Raw genomic sequence first — 17,822 nt, forward strand, 5'->3', positions numbered from 1 at the left:
CAGTAGGAGTTGGAATCTGTGACCCTCTGAACTACAAATTCTACAGATGAAAACAAATGTAGCCCAAAAACATCTGGAAAACTAAAGAACTTTCAGAGCGGTCATGTGGATTTTAAAGCCAAAGGATAGAGACTACAAGCTCCCAGTAGAAAAGGTAAGCTGAACATAATCAATGCTCTTAAAACTACTGATTGTTTTTAAGCATTTTGCAAAAAAATGATTTTTTTTCCCTTAGCAATTCTATTCTATTAGCAATCACAAAAAGTGATGTAAGAAACAATCATCAGTAACTTAAATACTGTTACCTTAAAAATGCAACTGACAGTATTTTTGGCAGGGAGGGAATAGAAGGCACTTATTCATAGGAATCAATAGGCCCCCATTTGTCCCAAGAAGTAGCAAATAAATACTATCAAATTCTTAAAAGAATTTGAAAGAAACGTAAAAGTCTTCTTTACAAAAAATATTTCAAGATCACAAACTCAGATTCATGATTAGATCTTACTTTTGATAAAGAAGAAGATCCAGTTATTTAACAACATCATTGCCCTGTGATTCATTGTTCGAGTAAGACTTCCAGGAGACTGATTCAGCTTTAACCAATTCATGTTGGGAACTGCTTTTAAAACAGTTAAAAAGATCTGGACTTTTAAAAACTTTGAAAGTTTCTCTGCAGTCAGAATGCAGATTAACTGTTAGCTTCAGGGTAAAGATCCCCCGGAGGGGTGAAAATGTCATATTATATATCACTCGTGCTCTACTAACTACTATGGTTACTTTGCTTAAGTATAAATAATCTAGCAAGATGGAAAACAAGCAACAAAGCCAGAATGAGGGTACATGAAGCTGTTAGGACAAGGCTATTCAACTGCTTATATGACAATACTTCTGTTAACCATCCAGAGCCTTTCTGCTTAACTTTCTATATATTCCTTTATTCCAGCAAACAGTTCTGTACATCCTTCTTTTTTTCTATGTAGCCAGTGCCACTGTCCACTTGCAGGGCTGTTCTTCAACCTAGAATTGGAAACCCACTTTTCACTCCTATATATCTCTATGCTCTGAACCTTCTCCAACATTCTTAATCCAGTGTGTCATATGCCCAAGCTTCAGTAACTGTCCAATCTGCCATTTGTTTTTCAAGATCAATTCCTCTAGCAAATGAGCAAAAATACTGAACAAAACAGTAGCAGAAAAATCAGTGCTTGTCACTAAGATAAAACTAACTTTGATCTAATACACATGACATGAGAATTCTACTGCAACTGTTCTGATGCAGGTTCATTAATCAATCACCAAGAATGTAAGCTCTACCATGATTTTAACAATACATCTTTTAGCCAATAGACCCTCTCCCTGGTGGAAACAGATATACAGGGGCTTTTTTGTGTTCTGCACCTGTTTCATTCTTGCTTTTAAGCTTGCTTGATTCTCAAGTTTTGCCATAAAATTACAAACTTTTGTCATTACTTTCCAAAATGGTTTTAGAAAACACACTTTATTCTTCTCTAACCTTCTTTATTAAGTTTATAGTCCACCCTATCGTTTAATTCTTGGCAATTCCCAATGAAAAATACAGTAAAATGACCTTTTCTAATATCCTGACAAATGTTCGTGTTTATGTTTGTATCTTCATACGGTTAAAAAATTTGAATCAAATGAAGCTTATTTATGTTTTCCCACAGTAATCGGGCCTCAAAGAAAATGGATATGTTAATATTTGGTTGATGGTCATATAGAACATACCTATGTATATTACCTAAACATGGAAAACCAAAATTAACTGTGACCAACAAATCTTGAAATCAAAGCCATATTTCATAAAATCAAGAATAAATACTGGGTCTAACGTCCTCACTTATTTCATTGGTAGGCCAATTTAATTTATCTTAGATTTCTATGCTTATTACGTTTGATCTAGAGGGATTTTTTAAAAAGAATGCTGTTTTTCTAATCAGGAGCCAATATTTGTTTTTGGATCTCTTGATTATGATTTAGCAGGATATATTTTGCCAAAATTATTATGACCCAATTTGGACATAGGATATATTTCCAAATTGGCCCAAAGTATCTTTCAGAGAATGTTTTTGAATTGAAAGAGGTTTTCAGAAGTTACCTTAGTGAATAAAACAAAAAATTCACCACTGAAGTGAATCTAAATAAACTTGTTAAAGAAATTCATCTTGAAAGCTAAGCATCTTCTCCCTAATGAGCTAGTCTTCATTTCTTTTCACACTCCCTTCTTCTGGTTTCACCTACTGAATTTCTATAAAAATTTCTAATAAACATTCCTTATTGCCAACTTGTTTCTTAAGTCATAAATTCTCTTTCAGCTCACTGCCTTATTCTTGCTAGCTCTTCACTTCTCCCTTCCTTCCTTCACTTCCTATCTTCTCTCATATGTTTTCATATAACACATTCAAAACAGTATTCTTTGTTGCACAAATCCTATGCCTTGTAAGGTGTGTAAGACAAATTGCCTTTTTTTCAATTTCTGAAAAATACCTTAATAGTCATAATTAAAGCTGGTGGAATATTAGTGTGCTATACGATGCAGTAACCATAAGCCAGTCATCTGAACAGGTGATCTACATCTTGTACAAACAATTCTCTTTCCTGAATGAAGACAAATATATGTGTCCCAGGAGCTCCAGCACAAGTCCGAAAGCTCGGAAGACAAAACCTCTGGTCCCGGTGACTGGTCCAGATTGGATCCTGCAATTCTGTTTCTTCTCCAACTTCTTTGACACTTTGCAAATGGTTAGGATTTGTTTTGAAAAGCACTGCATTTGTATAACATGCATATTATTCATATATTTTCCAGCAAGCTTTGCACGTTCATCTTTTCTGAGAAAATCTCAGCAACGCCCATCTGATTTCATTTCAACCTGTCTCTAATAACCAAGTCCTCCACATGCCAAATTTGAACATATGCTCTACTAAAGCTTCTTCTTCCTCCACTGGTTCTGCCCCTGGCTCTTCAGTCCTTTAAATGCAATGGCTTCTTTTGCAAAATGGTCAGGATGTAATGAATGTGGAACATATTATCTCAGGGTGATACCAGGCTGGATGTATCTGGAATAGCAATAATTACCAATGCACTTCCTTTCCAGCCCTACACAACTAAAGCCTCCTGATGAGGATGAAACTGTGTGGGGCCTTTTTTGGCCTCTCCTCTGCCATAATATCCAAGCTTTTGCTAGTAGGAGAAAGCAGGAAGAAGTCTCATCTTCAGGACAACATTTAGAGGTTCAAGTTGCATATTAGCCCCAGAACCTTGGAAAAGATACAATTTGGAACTGCCTGAAAATAACCTCCTGACTCACTTCCAAAACACTCTGGCCAACTTTCATTTCCAAAGTTTCAGATGGCTCCAACTGCCTGCTAATTACAAAACAACATTAGTGATTGAGACACCTTGGTTCCTCTGGCATGTCTCCATCAACTTGTTAGCGTTGGCCTTTGGATTTTTAACAATTGGATCCTGTCTCTTCTTTCTTTTATCCTGTTGAAAGTGTTACAAAAAAAGAAGCTCGATTCTGAAATAAAAGAGAATGGTACTTCCTCCGTTTACTGAACCTCCTTGTTTAGGACCATATCTATGCTTGCAGATTGAGCATCCATACAGATGCTGCTGCTCCAAACCTGTGATCTCACGGAGCAAACTGATTGCTCCTCAATTGGAAATACATCATTGCTACTAGTTAAGACGCTAAACCAATCAGTCCCCAACAAATCAGAGGCCATAAATTAGTGGCTATCAAATTGTGTTATTATTATTTTTTTAAAGAATCTCTTACGTTAGAGATAATTTGGGATGACTCTCTTTTTAATGGCTTTATTGATGCCAGGATTATCTTTAAGTTCTGCTTTTCCTTTTCTTAAATACTGGAAGAAAACGAAGAAGCATTTATCCTAGCACCAAACATGCACTTTGGTAATAAAACACCAAGGACAAAACTTTGTTCACACTCAAAAGAGGAACCCTGAGATCAAAAAGAACCAAAGAGGGGGAAATTTTTACTTTAACTGAGTAACTCTTGGGCAAGAATCTAGCACACATTTCCTTTCCAGGGAAGAAACCCCACCCGCAAGCCCTAAGAACAAACAAAACCAAGACAACTGCAACTGCTAAGCTCAGCATCAAAAGCAGCAGCCAATTCCTCTATCCCAGCCCCCATTTTTCTTTAGCAAATACAAATCCAAAAACACAGGAGAAAAAAAATCAAACAAATAAAGGACATGTAATAACGCAGAGACTGGTGAACAGGGGCAGCAGGCAGCCCACAGCACCAGAAGTCCAAACTTAATAAATAACTTGTAAAAAAAATATCTTTTCTATTTTCCTTTGTGTGTTTTGTGTCTGTTCACAGTGCGTGAGCAAGCGTCACTGTTGCATATCCTCAAGCCTCTGGTCACAGTAGAGAGAGACAAGCAGGGAGCAACGCTGTCACTGGTGGCAACCCTGATGGCGGATGCTCAATTCCCAGAAACATACAAGCAGAGGCTGAAGAAGTACTTTCTCGTCCAAAGCGTTGTACATCTGGGCTGTCTGGTGCGGTGCCTGGAATGTCAAAGGCCCTGAAACGTAACCACATTCCAGGAAGACCAGACCTAGGACCCATCTCTTCCTGGCAATACTGAAGAAGACAAAATGGTCACGGGTGACTGAGCAGGTGAAGCAAATAATGCATGCCACTGGAGAGTTGTTCTAGTGAAGGCTGGTGCTTGTTGTGGTGCTCTCTCTTTTAAGATCTGGCAGCCAAGGACCCCTTCTCTGATACAGCAGCCACACTACATGGCTACCTGGTGAAGAAGGGCAGGTGATGCTGGCTGAGGATGCTGCTCGTGCGGGGTGACTCTGTCTTAGCCATGACATCTTTGAACCAGGATGCCACATCCACTTCCAGTGTCTCGAAACGCTTGATGAAGTTGTGTTCCTGAAAACAAGCAGATGGAATGGAGTATTTTTCCCTTCTGTTACTAAAAGTCTGAAAGAGCAACTCTAAGTAGGACTTGGAGGGAGGAGGGAGAAACCTCCTGAAATCTAGGAAAGTATTCTGCTGGGCCTAGATCTGTGATCGCGAATCTATGGCACATGTGCCAGAGGTGGCACACAGCGCTCTCTATGTGGGCACGTGAGCCGTCGCCCCAGTTCAGCACTTTGCACGCATGCACAGGGGATGGGGCACATGCGCAGGGGCTGCACACGCATTGCATTTTGGGGGTTCGGGCGGGTGGGCATGCACGCTTTGGGCACTAGATCTGGAAAAGGTTAGCCATCACTGCCCTAGATTAACTAAGGTCAACTTTGTCAGAAACAACTATGTTTGAAAATGTACAAATAGACACACAATGATGCTGAATACAAGTAAAAACAAATGGACAGTCATGAAAAAAAATCAGCTCAATAGAACTTCTCTGCTTTAGGAAACTGAGAATGTGTGTTTATGTGTGTATAACATAATTATGAGGATGATGAGGATGATAATAATAAACACAAAATTCTGCACCAAGTGCAAATTGTTTTAAGATTAAAGTTGACAGAAACCCCACTATAGCTACTATATAACCATTCATTTTCACTTCATGAATGTGTATACTCACAAGTAGCTTGTTGTACTTTGGTCTCTTCCTGTGATCTTTAGTAAGGCTAGAAGAATAAAAACACACATTCATAAAAACCACATTTTCCAACTGAATTTTGCTTAACAATAATTCTTTAGCACCAATATTTCATATTTATGTTAAGTTATTCCCCTCTAAGTTTGCTAGTTAATAGAATGAAATCCATCATTATCCTGGCCCAGCCCAAGCCCTATTTCCACATCTACCCTCTGGTTATCATTTTCAGCTCAATGAAGGAATCCCTCCTTACTCTGCAATTAGCCAAGACACAGGCCAAGGGAAAAAAGCAGGAGCCATGAACAGATTGAGAAGAGAGAACAGAAACTTATGGAAAGGCCCAAAATTTGTGCAAAGTGAGCTGGAAGGCTGAGATAAGATTTAATTTTATGGAAAAATGACAAAGATCCTTGACTTCACCTTTTCACAAAAGCACATCACCAGACTCACCAAATAAAACTGTGTCACTGATCTTTTGATTTATTATATATAATTAAGTTTGCCCTATTTGAAACAATTCTTGGTGACGTACACCAAGCGAGAAACAATAAAAATTAACATAGATGTCCAGAAGAGAAAAACATGCATGCCGACAAAAAGCAATCTACAGGGGCTCAACCACCACCCAACCCCAAGGCCTGGGAGCACAGCCAGATCTTCAAGGACTTTTAAAACATCATCAGGATGGGAATCATTCATATCTCTTGGAGTTACTATTCCAAAGGGCAATATATGTGACAGAGAATGTAAACTTCCTGGGTCCTGATACGGCTGGAGTGGGCCCATTTTCTACATATTATTAATTCTAGAAATTATTGACTACTCACTGTAAGTTGTTTTTGAGACAATTTACTCACCAGTCTTTTACAAAGGACTGGAAATCCACGGAAAATCCCATGTTATTTGGGAGAAGAGGAGGATCTTCCTGCAAAACCTTGGTGAGGACCTCAAAATCTGTTTTGCAGTTCTTATAGGGAAACTGCCCTGTAGCTAACTCAACCTACATTGGAATGTGAAGTGAGAAGAAATACCAAGTATTAAAAGTTAAAACAAGTTAGCAAAAAATATCACTGTCTCTTGCAGTATCATTTAACAGGATCAGTTTTAGTTCACTGTGTCATAAGGTACTAAAAAATATCATTTGCTGTTTCACTGGGATATCTTATATGCCAAGCAGGCTGCTTTCAGGCCTCTTCACATGATGACCAAGGCATCTCCTCCATCAAACTGGCTGAAATCCTACAATATCACTGAATCTCATAATACTGTCACAACCATCCTAAGTCACAATACTGTTATGTAATGTTACTCTTAAGTTCAGCTTTCTTTTAAGATACTTTTAAACTTCGCTTTTGCATTCTTCACTTTAGAAAGAGAAAATAAAGCACTCTAAAAACTGCTACCATCTACTAAATAATAATAACTGCAGACATGAAAAATTATTTAAGCGTGCTGAGAATCTAGCAAGGCTTAATTAAAGAGCTTTGGCATCTACATGGGCTACAGAGAAAACCTTTGAGGAATGCGGGCAGCCTGTAATCTATGGATTGCCCATTTGCCATATCAAAAAACAAAGAAGAGAGTTTAACTTACCAGGGAAATGCCCAGGCTCCACACATCTGCACGGATATCATAATCAGGTTTCGAGGGATCAGGAGGATCTATTCTTTCAGGCTAAGAACAACAACAACAAAAAAGCCATTAAAAGAACAACTGATTGCTAATTTCTTACCTGCACTTAGGAAACAACCCTCAATTATAGAAACAAAATAAACAATGGAACTACGATTGCATAATAGTACAGTACATTATCAAAATCTTAGGCCATATTCTAGTGGCAACTCTGTATAGATGTGCTGTGAATCACACACCAGATGGGTGATTCTGATTCCAAGGGGACATCCTCAAGCAGAGATATACTGATATAATCTAAATGGGCCTGGCCCAGAATACTGTTGAAAAGAAAGCCTATTAAGGAATTGATACAGCAAAAAAATTGGGCACACTGTAATAAGATTACAAAATTACAGTAAGATCCCTGAAGATATTCCCTAAACATTTCTCTAATCCTTACCGCCATATATGCTGCACAACCAGCACTCCGGGTTTTGGCTTTTGAATCTACCAGCCTCCCACTGATCCCAAAGTCACACAACTTGATTTGCCCCCTCTCATCCAACAAAATATTGGAAGGCTTCACATCTCTATGAATGACACCATGCTTCTCTTTCAAATAATAGAGGGCTTTCACAATCTAGGGAGAAGAAAAAGAATAAAAAATCAGTGCCGAAGAAATGACTCAATGTAAGAAAAGTAATGTTTGCATTTGTTTAGGTTTAGCAAAACTCAATTTCTACGAAGACATTTGCTACTTGAAAAGCAAAGGTTAGTCACTCACTTGGAAGATTATGTGATTATGTAGAATACAGAGTTTCAGTTACATAACTTAATATACTTACATTTATTATAGCATAACCTTTTATCCACATACATCACAAAACAAATGTCAAAGATTATTAAAAAGAGGAGGGATACATATGTGAAACTATACTGTTAGTATTTCTCCTTGGTAGGAGAGATGAACAATCTCCCTACACTGATTTTATTCAGTTTTATTTTTATTAAATAATACTCATTCAAATTGTCATATGTAGCTGAAAATTGGAGCAGACTTAATTCCTCCCCCCCACCTCAATGTTAGGTTGACTTTTTAAGTTGTCAACTTCCATACTGCCACTCATTAATTGGCACTTCCTCTAAGCTGCTCATACAGCCTTCATGGTGGGTGGGCAACCCGTACATGCATACATACACCAAGGAATATTTTAAGGAAAATGCATGGGGAACATTAGGAGGCACAAAACAGTTTTAACAATTTAAAATCTAGAGAGAGATCTGTAAATATTTTTTTTTCCAAACTCCTGCACTTACGTTTGCAAGCAGCATACATTTTTATTTGGGGTCAACCTTACCAGAGGTTATCAACACTCACCGCCACAGTCATCTTCCCCAAGATTCTCTCAGGGATGGGTCCTTGAATGCGTTTCTTCAGCTTCTCTGCACACGTGCCCATTAGCTCCATGGCTATAAAAACATCCGTCTATGGACAAAAAAGGAGTAAAAATGAAGGGAGATATTCACCAAGTTAATCATATTGCATTTTAAAAATAGAGTAGATGGAAGCACTGAGTTCGCTTACATTTGTGATGAAAGTCCCAAAGCACTGAACAATATAGGGACAGTCATGACTCTTCAGCACCACATCCAGATCCATTAGGATCCTTTTGTTCTCTTCTTTGTTACCAGAACGACGCATTTGCTAAGAAGAAAAAAAGATGGGGCACACCTGAGCATGGAGGGTAGATAAAACATTTTTAAAAAAATATGTGCTGTACATGCCTTCCCTCATGGTGAGCACTTCCGTTATTTGTCCAAAGATCATCACTATTTTCTATCAAAAAAAAGACACTTATTGTAAATCTCTTCAACCTATCTCTCCTGTCTCAAAAATAAATAAATCATACAAGCTGTATTCAAAGTGAGTAAATTCCTGCCATTTCAACCCTGACTGCTTATTCTTTTAAGAGTTTTGTGTTTCAAGAGTTTTGAGTTTCCAAACTCAAGTATATCTACCTCACCTTCACAGCTATGATGTGTCCTGTCTTTTTGAAGCGCATTTTCCACACTTGTCCACATGTCCCACTACCAATCTCACCAAGGTTTTCTAGGTCATGGATTTCAGCTTGATATCTCTGTGGGAAATGAGAACATATAACTTAGACACAAGCAAGCATTAATATAATGAAGACTGAAAAAGGAAAGACTATTTTATGGCAACTTTTAGTGCAGTCAACTGTTATGTCATCAGGCTGCAAAGTATTTTAACCTACTATATCTCTTATCTCTTCCTATAAAATATCCTTTATAAAGCCACATTAACTTGCCAATCTAAAGTGGAAATTCACAGCAGAACTTTGAAATGCCTGTCTGAAAGTTAAAGATTAATTTGAAACATATACTGTATGAAGTGCAACAAAAATAATAAGATGGACAACCCACAAATCCTATATCCAAGAATGCAGGTTATGCCACATTAGATCAGATTATGAAGTTCCTTATCACGATTTTCCGACCTCAAATGTGATTCAGCTTTAATCAGATACTGGGCTGGAATACTTTGTCTAGAGCAGGGTAAATGAAGTCAACCTACCTGGCCTCCAATGGTCAAATAACCGGTTTGCTTCATGATCTCCTGCAGTTTTTGATCAATTTCTATGCTAGGAAGGGAAAGAAAGAAAAGCTAAAGAGCTTATTTATTTATTTATTAAATTTATATACCGCCCTATTCCTGAGGGACTCAGGGCAGTGAACAGCGAACGATAAAAATACATGTAATACAAACGTTAAAAAAAACCAATTAAAATATACTAAATACTCTGGTCCTAGATAATTCAAGACATCCCAGTTTAAAACAAAATCAAAAGCAATATAAAGGGAAAGTTAGGCCAGGCCGGCCTGCTGAAACAGGAATGTTTTGAGGGCACGGCGGAAAGTGCGCAGATCCGGAATCCTCTGTATCTCTGGGGGGAGCTCGTTCCAGATGGTGGGTGCCCTCACAGAAAAGGCTCTCCCCCTGGGGGCCGCCAGTCGACATTGTTTGGCTGACGGCACCCTGAGAAGCCCCTCTCTATGGGAGCGTACTGGGCGGTGAGAGGCTATTGGTGGCAGAAGGCGGTCTCGTAAGTACCCCAGCAGCTTGTATCCTTGTATCCTTGACATGGGACTTATCAACACACACTCTGTGGGAACAGATACTATGAGTATACTAAGAGTATACACAGTCCTATTATGAAGCTCCCATGCTCTGCAACAGTATCTGAATAATTATGTAAAGGAGGAAAATTCTACAAAGAATAGTACATAGTTTTGCATTCAACCCTCTTGACAAAATCAGCCAGTCCTACAACAAGCCCTCTAAATCATTCCCAGCTGTAAAGAAGAATGCAGATTGTCATGAATGTTTACTCAACTGGTGAATGCAAAATAAGCAGCAGGCCCAGTTAATAAACTGGCACACCCTTTCATGGACAGATGCTTTTAAACTTCTTGGGGCCTAATACAAATATTACACCAAATAAATAAGCTGCATTCCAATACGTAGGAAAAATACTACATTTACTGAAAATATCTTAACATGAATTTGAAAGATCTGTTTTTTACATTCTGCCAAACATACATTGCCTACTACCCTGTTTTCCCCAAAATAAGACATCCCATGATAATAAGCCCAATTGGGCTTTTGAGCGCATGGCAATAAGGCCAAGCGCTTATTTCAGGGTTCAAGAAAATATAAATCAGGGTCTTATTTTCGGGAAAACACGGTATGATAGCATTCTGACTATGGCAAGAAATCATGTTTTGTAATGACTTGTTTGGTTCTAATCTCATTTATGAATGGTGAGTATGTAAGACACAGGGAGTCAGCAATGACTGCAGCAAAATATAAAACAAATTACTTTCAACCCTAGGAAGAGGACAACGGTAAAACATTCCCCCAAAAAATATTACCAAAGGAACATGGATTTCTCCACATACAATAGTTACCAGGAGTCAAGAGTGACTCAGAGGCAATCAAATCAAATCATCAGCAATCAAGCAATTAAATAAGCAACAATGGTGAAATATACAATGAATGGTCAGCCCCCACCCCAAGATGCTGTCACCAAACATCATAATAGCACATGATTGCAAGTTCTTCTTGTATGGTAGAGATTAGACCATCTGTATACTGCCATACTTGTTACATACAGTCAGGTCCAGAAATATTGGGACATCGGCACAATTCTAACATCTTTGGCTCTATACACCACCACAATGGAGTTGGAATGAAACAAACACAATGTGCTTTAACTGCAGACTGTCAGCTTTAATTTGAGGGTATATTCATCCAACTCAGGTGAACGGTGTAGGATTTACAGCAGTTTGCATATGTGCCTCCCATTTGTTAAGGGACCAAAGGTAATAGGACAGAATAATAATCATAAATCAAACTTTCCCTTCTTAATACTTGGTTGCAAATCCTTTGCAGTCAATCACAGCCTGAAATCTGGAACGCATAGACATCACCAGATGCTGGGTTTCATCCCTGGTGATGCTCTGCCAGGCCTCTACTGCAACTGTCTTCAGTTCCTGCTTGTTCTTGAGGCATTTTCCCTTCAGTTTTGTCTTCAGCAAGTGAAATGCATGCTCAATGGGATTCAGGTCAGGTGATTGACTTGGCCATTGCATAACATTCCACTTCTGTCCCTTCAAAAACTCTTTGGTTGCTTTTGCAGTATGCTTTGGGTCATTGTCCATCTGCACTGTGAAGCGCCGTCCAATGAGTTCTGCAGCATTTGGCTGAATGTGAGCAGATAATATTGCCCGAAACACTTCAGAATTCATCCTACTGCTTTTGTCAGCAGTCACATCATCAATAAATGCAAGAGAACCAGTTCCATTGGCAGCCATACATGCCCACACCATGACACTACCACCACCATGCTTCACTGATGAGGTGGTATGCTTAGGATCATGAGCAGTTCCTTTCCTTCTCCATACTCTTCTCTTCCCATCACTCTGGTACAAGTTGATCTTGGTCTCATCTGTCCATAGGATCTTGTTCCAGAACTGTGAAGGCTTTGTTAGATGTTGTTTGGCAAACTCTAATCTGGCCTTCCTGTTTTTGAGGCTCACCAATGGTTTACATCTTGTGGTGAACCCTCTGTATTCACTCTGGTGAATTCACTATTCTTCTCTTGATTGTTGACTTTGACACACATACACCTACCTCCTGGAGAGTGTTCTTGATCTGGCCAACTGTTGTGAAGGGTGCTTTCTTCACCAGGGAAAGAATTCTTTGGTCATCCACCACAGTTGTTTTCCGTGGTCTCCCAGGTCTTTTGGTGTTGCTGAGCTTACCGGTGCGTTCCTTCTTTTTAAGAATGTTCCAAACAGTTGTTTTGGCCACGCCTAATGTTCTTGCTATCTCTCTGATGGGTTTGTTTTGTTTCTTCAGCCTAATGATGGCTTGCTTCACTGATAGTGACAGCTCTTTGGATCTCACCTTGAGAGTTGACAGCAACAGATTCCAAATGCAAATAGCACACTTGAAATGAACTCTGGGCCTTTTATCTGCACACTGTAATTGGGGTAATGAGGGAATATCACACACCTGGCCATGGAACAGCTGAGAAGCCAATTGTCCCATTACCTTTGGTCCCTTAACAAGTGGGAGGCACATATGCAAACTGCTGTTAAGTCCTACAACGTTCACCTGAGTTGGATGTACATACCCTCAAATTAAAGCTGACAGTCTGCAGTTAAAGCACATTGTGTTAGTTTCATTCCAACTCCATTGTGGTGGTGTATAGAGCCAAAGATGTTAGAATTGTGTCAATGTCCCAATATTTCTGGACCTAACTGTACATTTCCATTTCATTAGACATTAAAGCAATATAAAAGCTGTGCTATAAACATCTCCCCCCCCCCTTCATAGTAAATTGCCCACCTCTAGTTTGAATATAAGCCTAGAAACTGTGACAAAAGTTCTTAAAAACATGGGAAAAATTAAGCGAGCGTTCTACTACCATTTGGTTACTTTGCTCCAACTGTGTTTACCTCTCCATGCTCCTGTGCATGAGGAATGGTGGCGGAGGAGGAAGGCCCAGGATATTTCGAGGGCGTGTTGGATGTGTGTGATGTTGGGGTGAGTTTTCCAAAGAGGAAGAACGGCTGCTACCATCGTTGGCTAAGGGAAGCTGCAATGCTGAGAAAGAAGAGGAAAGTTAGACAAAGGGTTAGTAGCTCACTAGGAATTCCTAGGCTGAATCATTTTGCCATGTTAAAATGCAATGGGTGTGAATTCCTAGAAGTTTATTATCTTGACTTCTCACTTATCAGGTTAACATTGCCATTTCTAAATATCAAATACTATTGTTCCTTCTGCACAGCAAAACCCATGTGTGCAAGCCGGAGATTTCAACTACCTCATCGTGAAAATGGCTCTATCTTGGTCAAGAACTAAGGTTTTCTTCTATACTGCTGCACGAATCAGGCAGACCAAATATTAATTGCAAGGAATCATAAAAAATTAATGCATTCCTGTTATATTATCTGCTTCCAGATTTTGTTTTTCCTTTGAAGCAAATGGATGATTGTTCAAAATTTAATTCTGAAAACTTCTGCCTAAGTCTCTGCATATTGGGATTTTGTAGTAGTTGAGGGGTGGGATGGCATTTTCTTTTCCATACTATATGCTGTACCAAGTCTCACTGGTTGAGTTGAGCACCTTAATAATAACAATAGATGTGGTAAAGGTTTAATGATATCGTTTTACACACACACACACACACACACACACACACACACACACACACACACACACTGTACCCTGTTTCCCCTAAAATAAGACATCCCCTGATAATAAGCCCAATCGGGCTTTTGAGCGCATGCACTAAAATAAGGCCCCCCTGAAAATAAGCCCTCCCTGAAAATATTTAAACACATGTGCCGGTCCCCACCATTTCCTCTGGTTTCCTCCACACACCCCAAAATAATAAGACCTCCCCGAAAATAAGGCCAAGCGCTTATTTCGGGGTTCAAAAAAATATAAGACAGGGTCTTATTTTCAGGGAAACACAGTATTTGTTTATGTCTATAAAGCCGTCCATTCAATATTCTTGGAGGAGAGAAAAATACAACAACCAGCAGCCATGGTAAAAACCCATCTGAACCACTCACATAACCCCTTCAACAGATTCTGTCACAAATTCTGACTCCATGTGCAGCGGCATAATCTGGTCTTCAAAGCTGTATGAAAAGCAACCAGGTTTGGGACTAATCTAATCCCCAGGAAATGATGTTCCGAAGAGCGAGTACAATGACAGAAAAAGATCTCTTCTGAATTCCACCAAATGGCATTCTTTAATAATGTCTTGCTGGATCTGATGGGATGGATAGATACAATCAGGGAGAGAAAAATCCCTTAAATTACCCAAACTCATCACATTAATCAAAAAGTTGACATAATGAACTCACATGACTTGCCTTGTGGAAAGATGGACAAACAAATGTAATAAATAAGTAACTGCCTAGACTAGGGGGATCAAACTGGTGGCCCATGAGCCAGATACATCACACGCAGGCTACAGCTACCCCAGCTCCGCAAAGGGAAAAAACATTGCGAAACATCATGTGACAGCAAGTTTGACACCCATGGCCTAGACCATTGTATCTTGCACCTGGCTGCAGCTTCCAGATGCTCTTCAAGGACAGGACAGGACCATGAAAAGCACATTGCAGTATTCATTCAGAAGGTGATTAGGACATAAGTGTCTGTAAGTAGAGTCTCGTCTCAGGAGTGGTATAATTAGCACATACCACAACTATAAAATCTCTGCTGACCAAACTGCTCCTTGAACAAGATCTCAACCACAGAAGCGAAGGCAAATAAATGGCTTTCAAACAAGAACATAATTATTAAAAAGAACAAGGTTGACCAATAGCATTAATCAATGCCATTTATTTTCTCTTTTTAAAAATCTCTGTTTGATAAAAATATTCTATCAACCCATTGAAGGTTACAAAAGTTTTTGTAAGAACACTAGGCCTCTAGTAAAAAGGACATGTATTACTAAAATATTTCCAGATATATTATGTCCTTTACACTGTTCTGTAAAGTATTATTCCTATATTACAGATTAAGAAATAAATTTTGAGGCTGAGATATCTTCATATTCAGATTAATGCTGCCCAGTCACTGCTGAATGGGGTAGTCTCAGAAATCTAAATTATAAATGAATAAATAATTTTTCATTATCACACATGAATTGACACACAAAATGCATGGAGTAAAGCTGAAAAGAAAATTGGAATGAATGTAAGAGAGATATAATTTAAGAGTACAATTTCAAATGCTCAGGGAAGCCATCTATTTAATGATCCAGAGTTTGTTTGTTTGTTTGTTTTTTTAAAAAAAACAGTAAATGTGAAATAGATGCCTGTGGCTATTATGTAAGAAGTTGTTGCATAAGTGTTTTAAAAAGCTAATAAATTAGGACAAAATAACTGAGGAATTATCATTCAATTTCAATTAACTCCAGAAAGAAATCTTCCCTGGCTAAAATGGCTAAAACATTTAGAGCAGGGCTGTCAAACTCCCGGTCCACAGGCCAGATGCATCATGCGTGGCCATGCCCACGCCCAGTTTAGCAAAGAGGGGAAAGTCCTGATATGTCACGTGATGCCACCGTGACGTGAGTTTGACACCCCTGATTTAGAGAGAGTTCCTTATATCTGGAAAACAAATAAATACATCTACTCTCAATATTACAGCCAGTTTGATATAGAAATTAAGATGTTGTCCTAGAAACCAGGAGACTGAGTTCTAGTCCTGATTGAGGCACAAAGCTACTTGGGAGTCACTCCCTCTTAGCCCTAGGAAGAAAGCAATCTTGTCAAGAAAACTGCAGGAACTTGTCCACTGATTCAATATGTACATATAAAAACTCTTAATAGACCTAAATGTATATCTATCAATAAAGAAGAGGAATTGATACAACCTGACATCTAAAGCCAGTATAAAGGAAATAAATGAATGGAACAGAATGTTACAAAGATTCATTCACAACTTTTATTTTAACATTAAAATAATGTCAATGCTACTAAGATTCAAGACACAACTTTTTATTTTATTTAACAGTACCTATAGCCTATATTACTGGACTATAAACCACAGCACATAAAATTTTAGAGATTATATTTGTTTTCTTTTTTGCAATCTACATCTTGTGGGTTTTATTGAAATAAATTGAAAAATCCTGTTGAAAACCTAAAAAAAATGTGGTGGAGACACTATTCTCCACTCTGCCCACTCAAGAAGATCAATGCTTTGGAAAGTCATCTCTTCCTTGATTCTCTGTCACATACTTTCAATAACATGAGGAATTGGGAACTTAACTGGTGCCTATAATTAAGAAGCAACAATTTGCTTCTTGAGCAGTTATTTGTTGTCCATGAATGTCTAACATGGAGGTAAAACCACTGACCAATTAGATGGTGTAACTACACTAAAAATGATATTATGGTAGAAATGTAACTGACTTTCACGACTTCTCCTCCCTGACAGGGAACGGCAGGCAGCGCTGGGTAGACTCCGTCAGTTGACCAATCAGGACCGGGTCTGCAAGGAGTTTAAGCCCCGCCCTTCCTGTCGTTCTCCAGTTTATCGACTCGGTCGACTTGGACAGTTGTGTCTCCTGCACTGTCTGATCACAGATCCTCACAAAAAAAATAAAAATAAAAATAAATATTAGAGAAGGAGGAGAACGGCGCTGTTTTAAGGGAGCCTTTGCTGCGATCGAACCTTTCCTGCTTGGAACGGCTCTTTCTTGGCCTCCGGACGATCGATCGCCGCTCCTCACTGCCGGCTGGCAGTTTCAGGCTGGGCCCACGAGTTCGCTCCGTAGCCCTGTCCTGCACCGCCCTCATCTAGACCACCATCGCAGGCGCCTTGCTGCACTTCAGAGCCTTCGCTCTGCAGCTTTTTCCACCGCACCGAAGGCCAGCTCCTGCTTGAAGCCGCCTGCCTCCTTCCTTCGCTGTCGGCGCTTGGGGCGCAGTGAGTAAAAAAGGGGCCATTTTAAATTCGGTTTTGGCGCCAACGGGGGAGAATCCAAGATGGCGGACACCCGTTCTTCGAGAGCTGGTCGTGGGGCGGGCTCCCATCAGGAGAGGAAGCGCCATAACAGCGATCCGGGGGAAGGGACCTCAGGCCATCATCGAGGCCTTAAGAGGCCTAAAGTATCATCTGCCCCTCCTGACAAGTCGGCTCAGACCAGGAAAGACGAACAGCGCCGACATAGGGCCCTGGAAAGGGCGGTTCAAAAGGCCCAAATCCAAGCCTCTAAGCGTCCTGTGCCTTCTCCCGCCTCAAATACTCCTCAGCCCCCTCCAGCTGGGGCTTCTTCTATTCAGGCCCAGCCCCAGATCTGCCATAGATCTGAGCTTTCTCCAGATCGGTTGACTGCAGGGGCTTCTCCTTCTCCAGATGGGGCCGCCATTTTGTTTGCAACTCTGCCTCCTGAGGGACATTTTCCTGATCCTGGCACCCAAGACCAGGAGAAATCTTCTCCGCCTCCACCTTCCCCCTCCCCTCT

The 17,822-nt window shown here is 39.7% G+C and overlaps 1 protein-coding gene across 1 annotated transcript in view; it reads right to left on the reverse strand.

Moving 5' to 3' along the window:
- Positions 1-3,971: 3,971 nt before the first annotated feature.
- Positions 3,972-17,822, reverse strand: part of MAP2K7 (mitogen-activated protein kinase kinase 7) — a 45,292-nt gene continuing 31,441 nt past the window's right edge. The window contains exons 3-12 of the mRNA XM_070937404.1: positions 13,285-13,432; positions 9,836-9,902; positions 9,264-9,377; positions 8,825-8,944; positions 8,618-8,725; positions 7,700-7,879; positions 7,219-7,299; positions 6,483-6,625; positions 5,608-5,653; positions 3,972-4,940 (exon numbers count right to left, since the gene is read on the reverse strand). Coding sequence (XP_070793505.1) covers positions 4,803-4,940; positions 5,608-5,653; positions 6,483-6,625; positions 7,219-7,299; positions 7,700-7,879; positions 8,618-8,725; positions 8,825-8,944; positions 9,264-9,377; positions 9,836-9,902; positions 13,285-13,432 — 1,145 coding nt within the window. The 3' untranslated portion in view covers positions 3,972-4,802. The remainder of the gene's footprint in view (positions 4,941-5,607; positions 5,654-6,482; positions 6,626-7,218; positions 7,300-7,699; positions 7,880-8,617; positions 8,726-8,824; positions 8,945-9,263; positions 9,378-9,835; positions 9,903-13,284; positions 13,433-17,822) is intronic.

The sequence above is a fragment of the Pituophis catenifer genome, unplaced genomic scaffold (assembly GCF_029215685.1).
Source record: "Pituophis catenifer annectens isolate HBS135680 unplaced genomic scaffold, rPitCat1.0.hap2 SCAF_2, whole genome shotgun sequence".
Lineage (NCBI taxonomy): Eukaryota > Metazoa > Chordata > Lepidosauria > Squamata > Colubridae > Pituophis > Pituophis catenifer.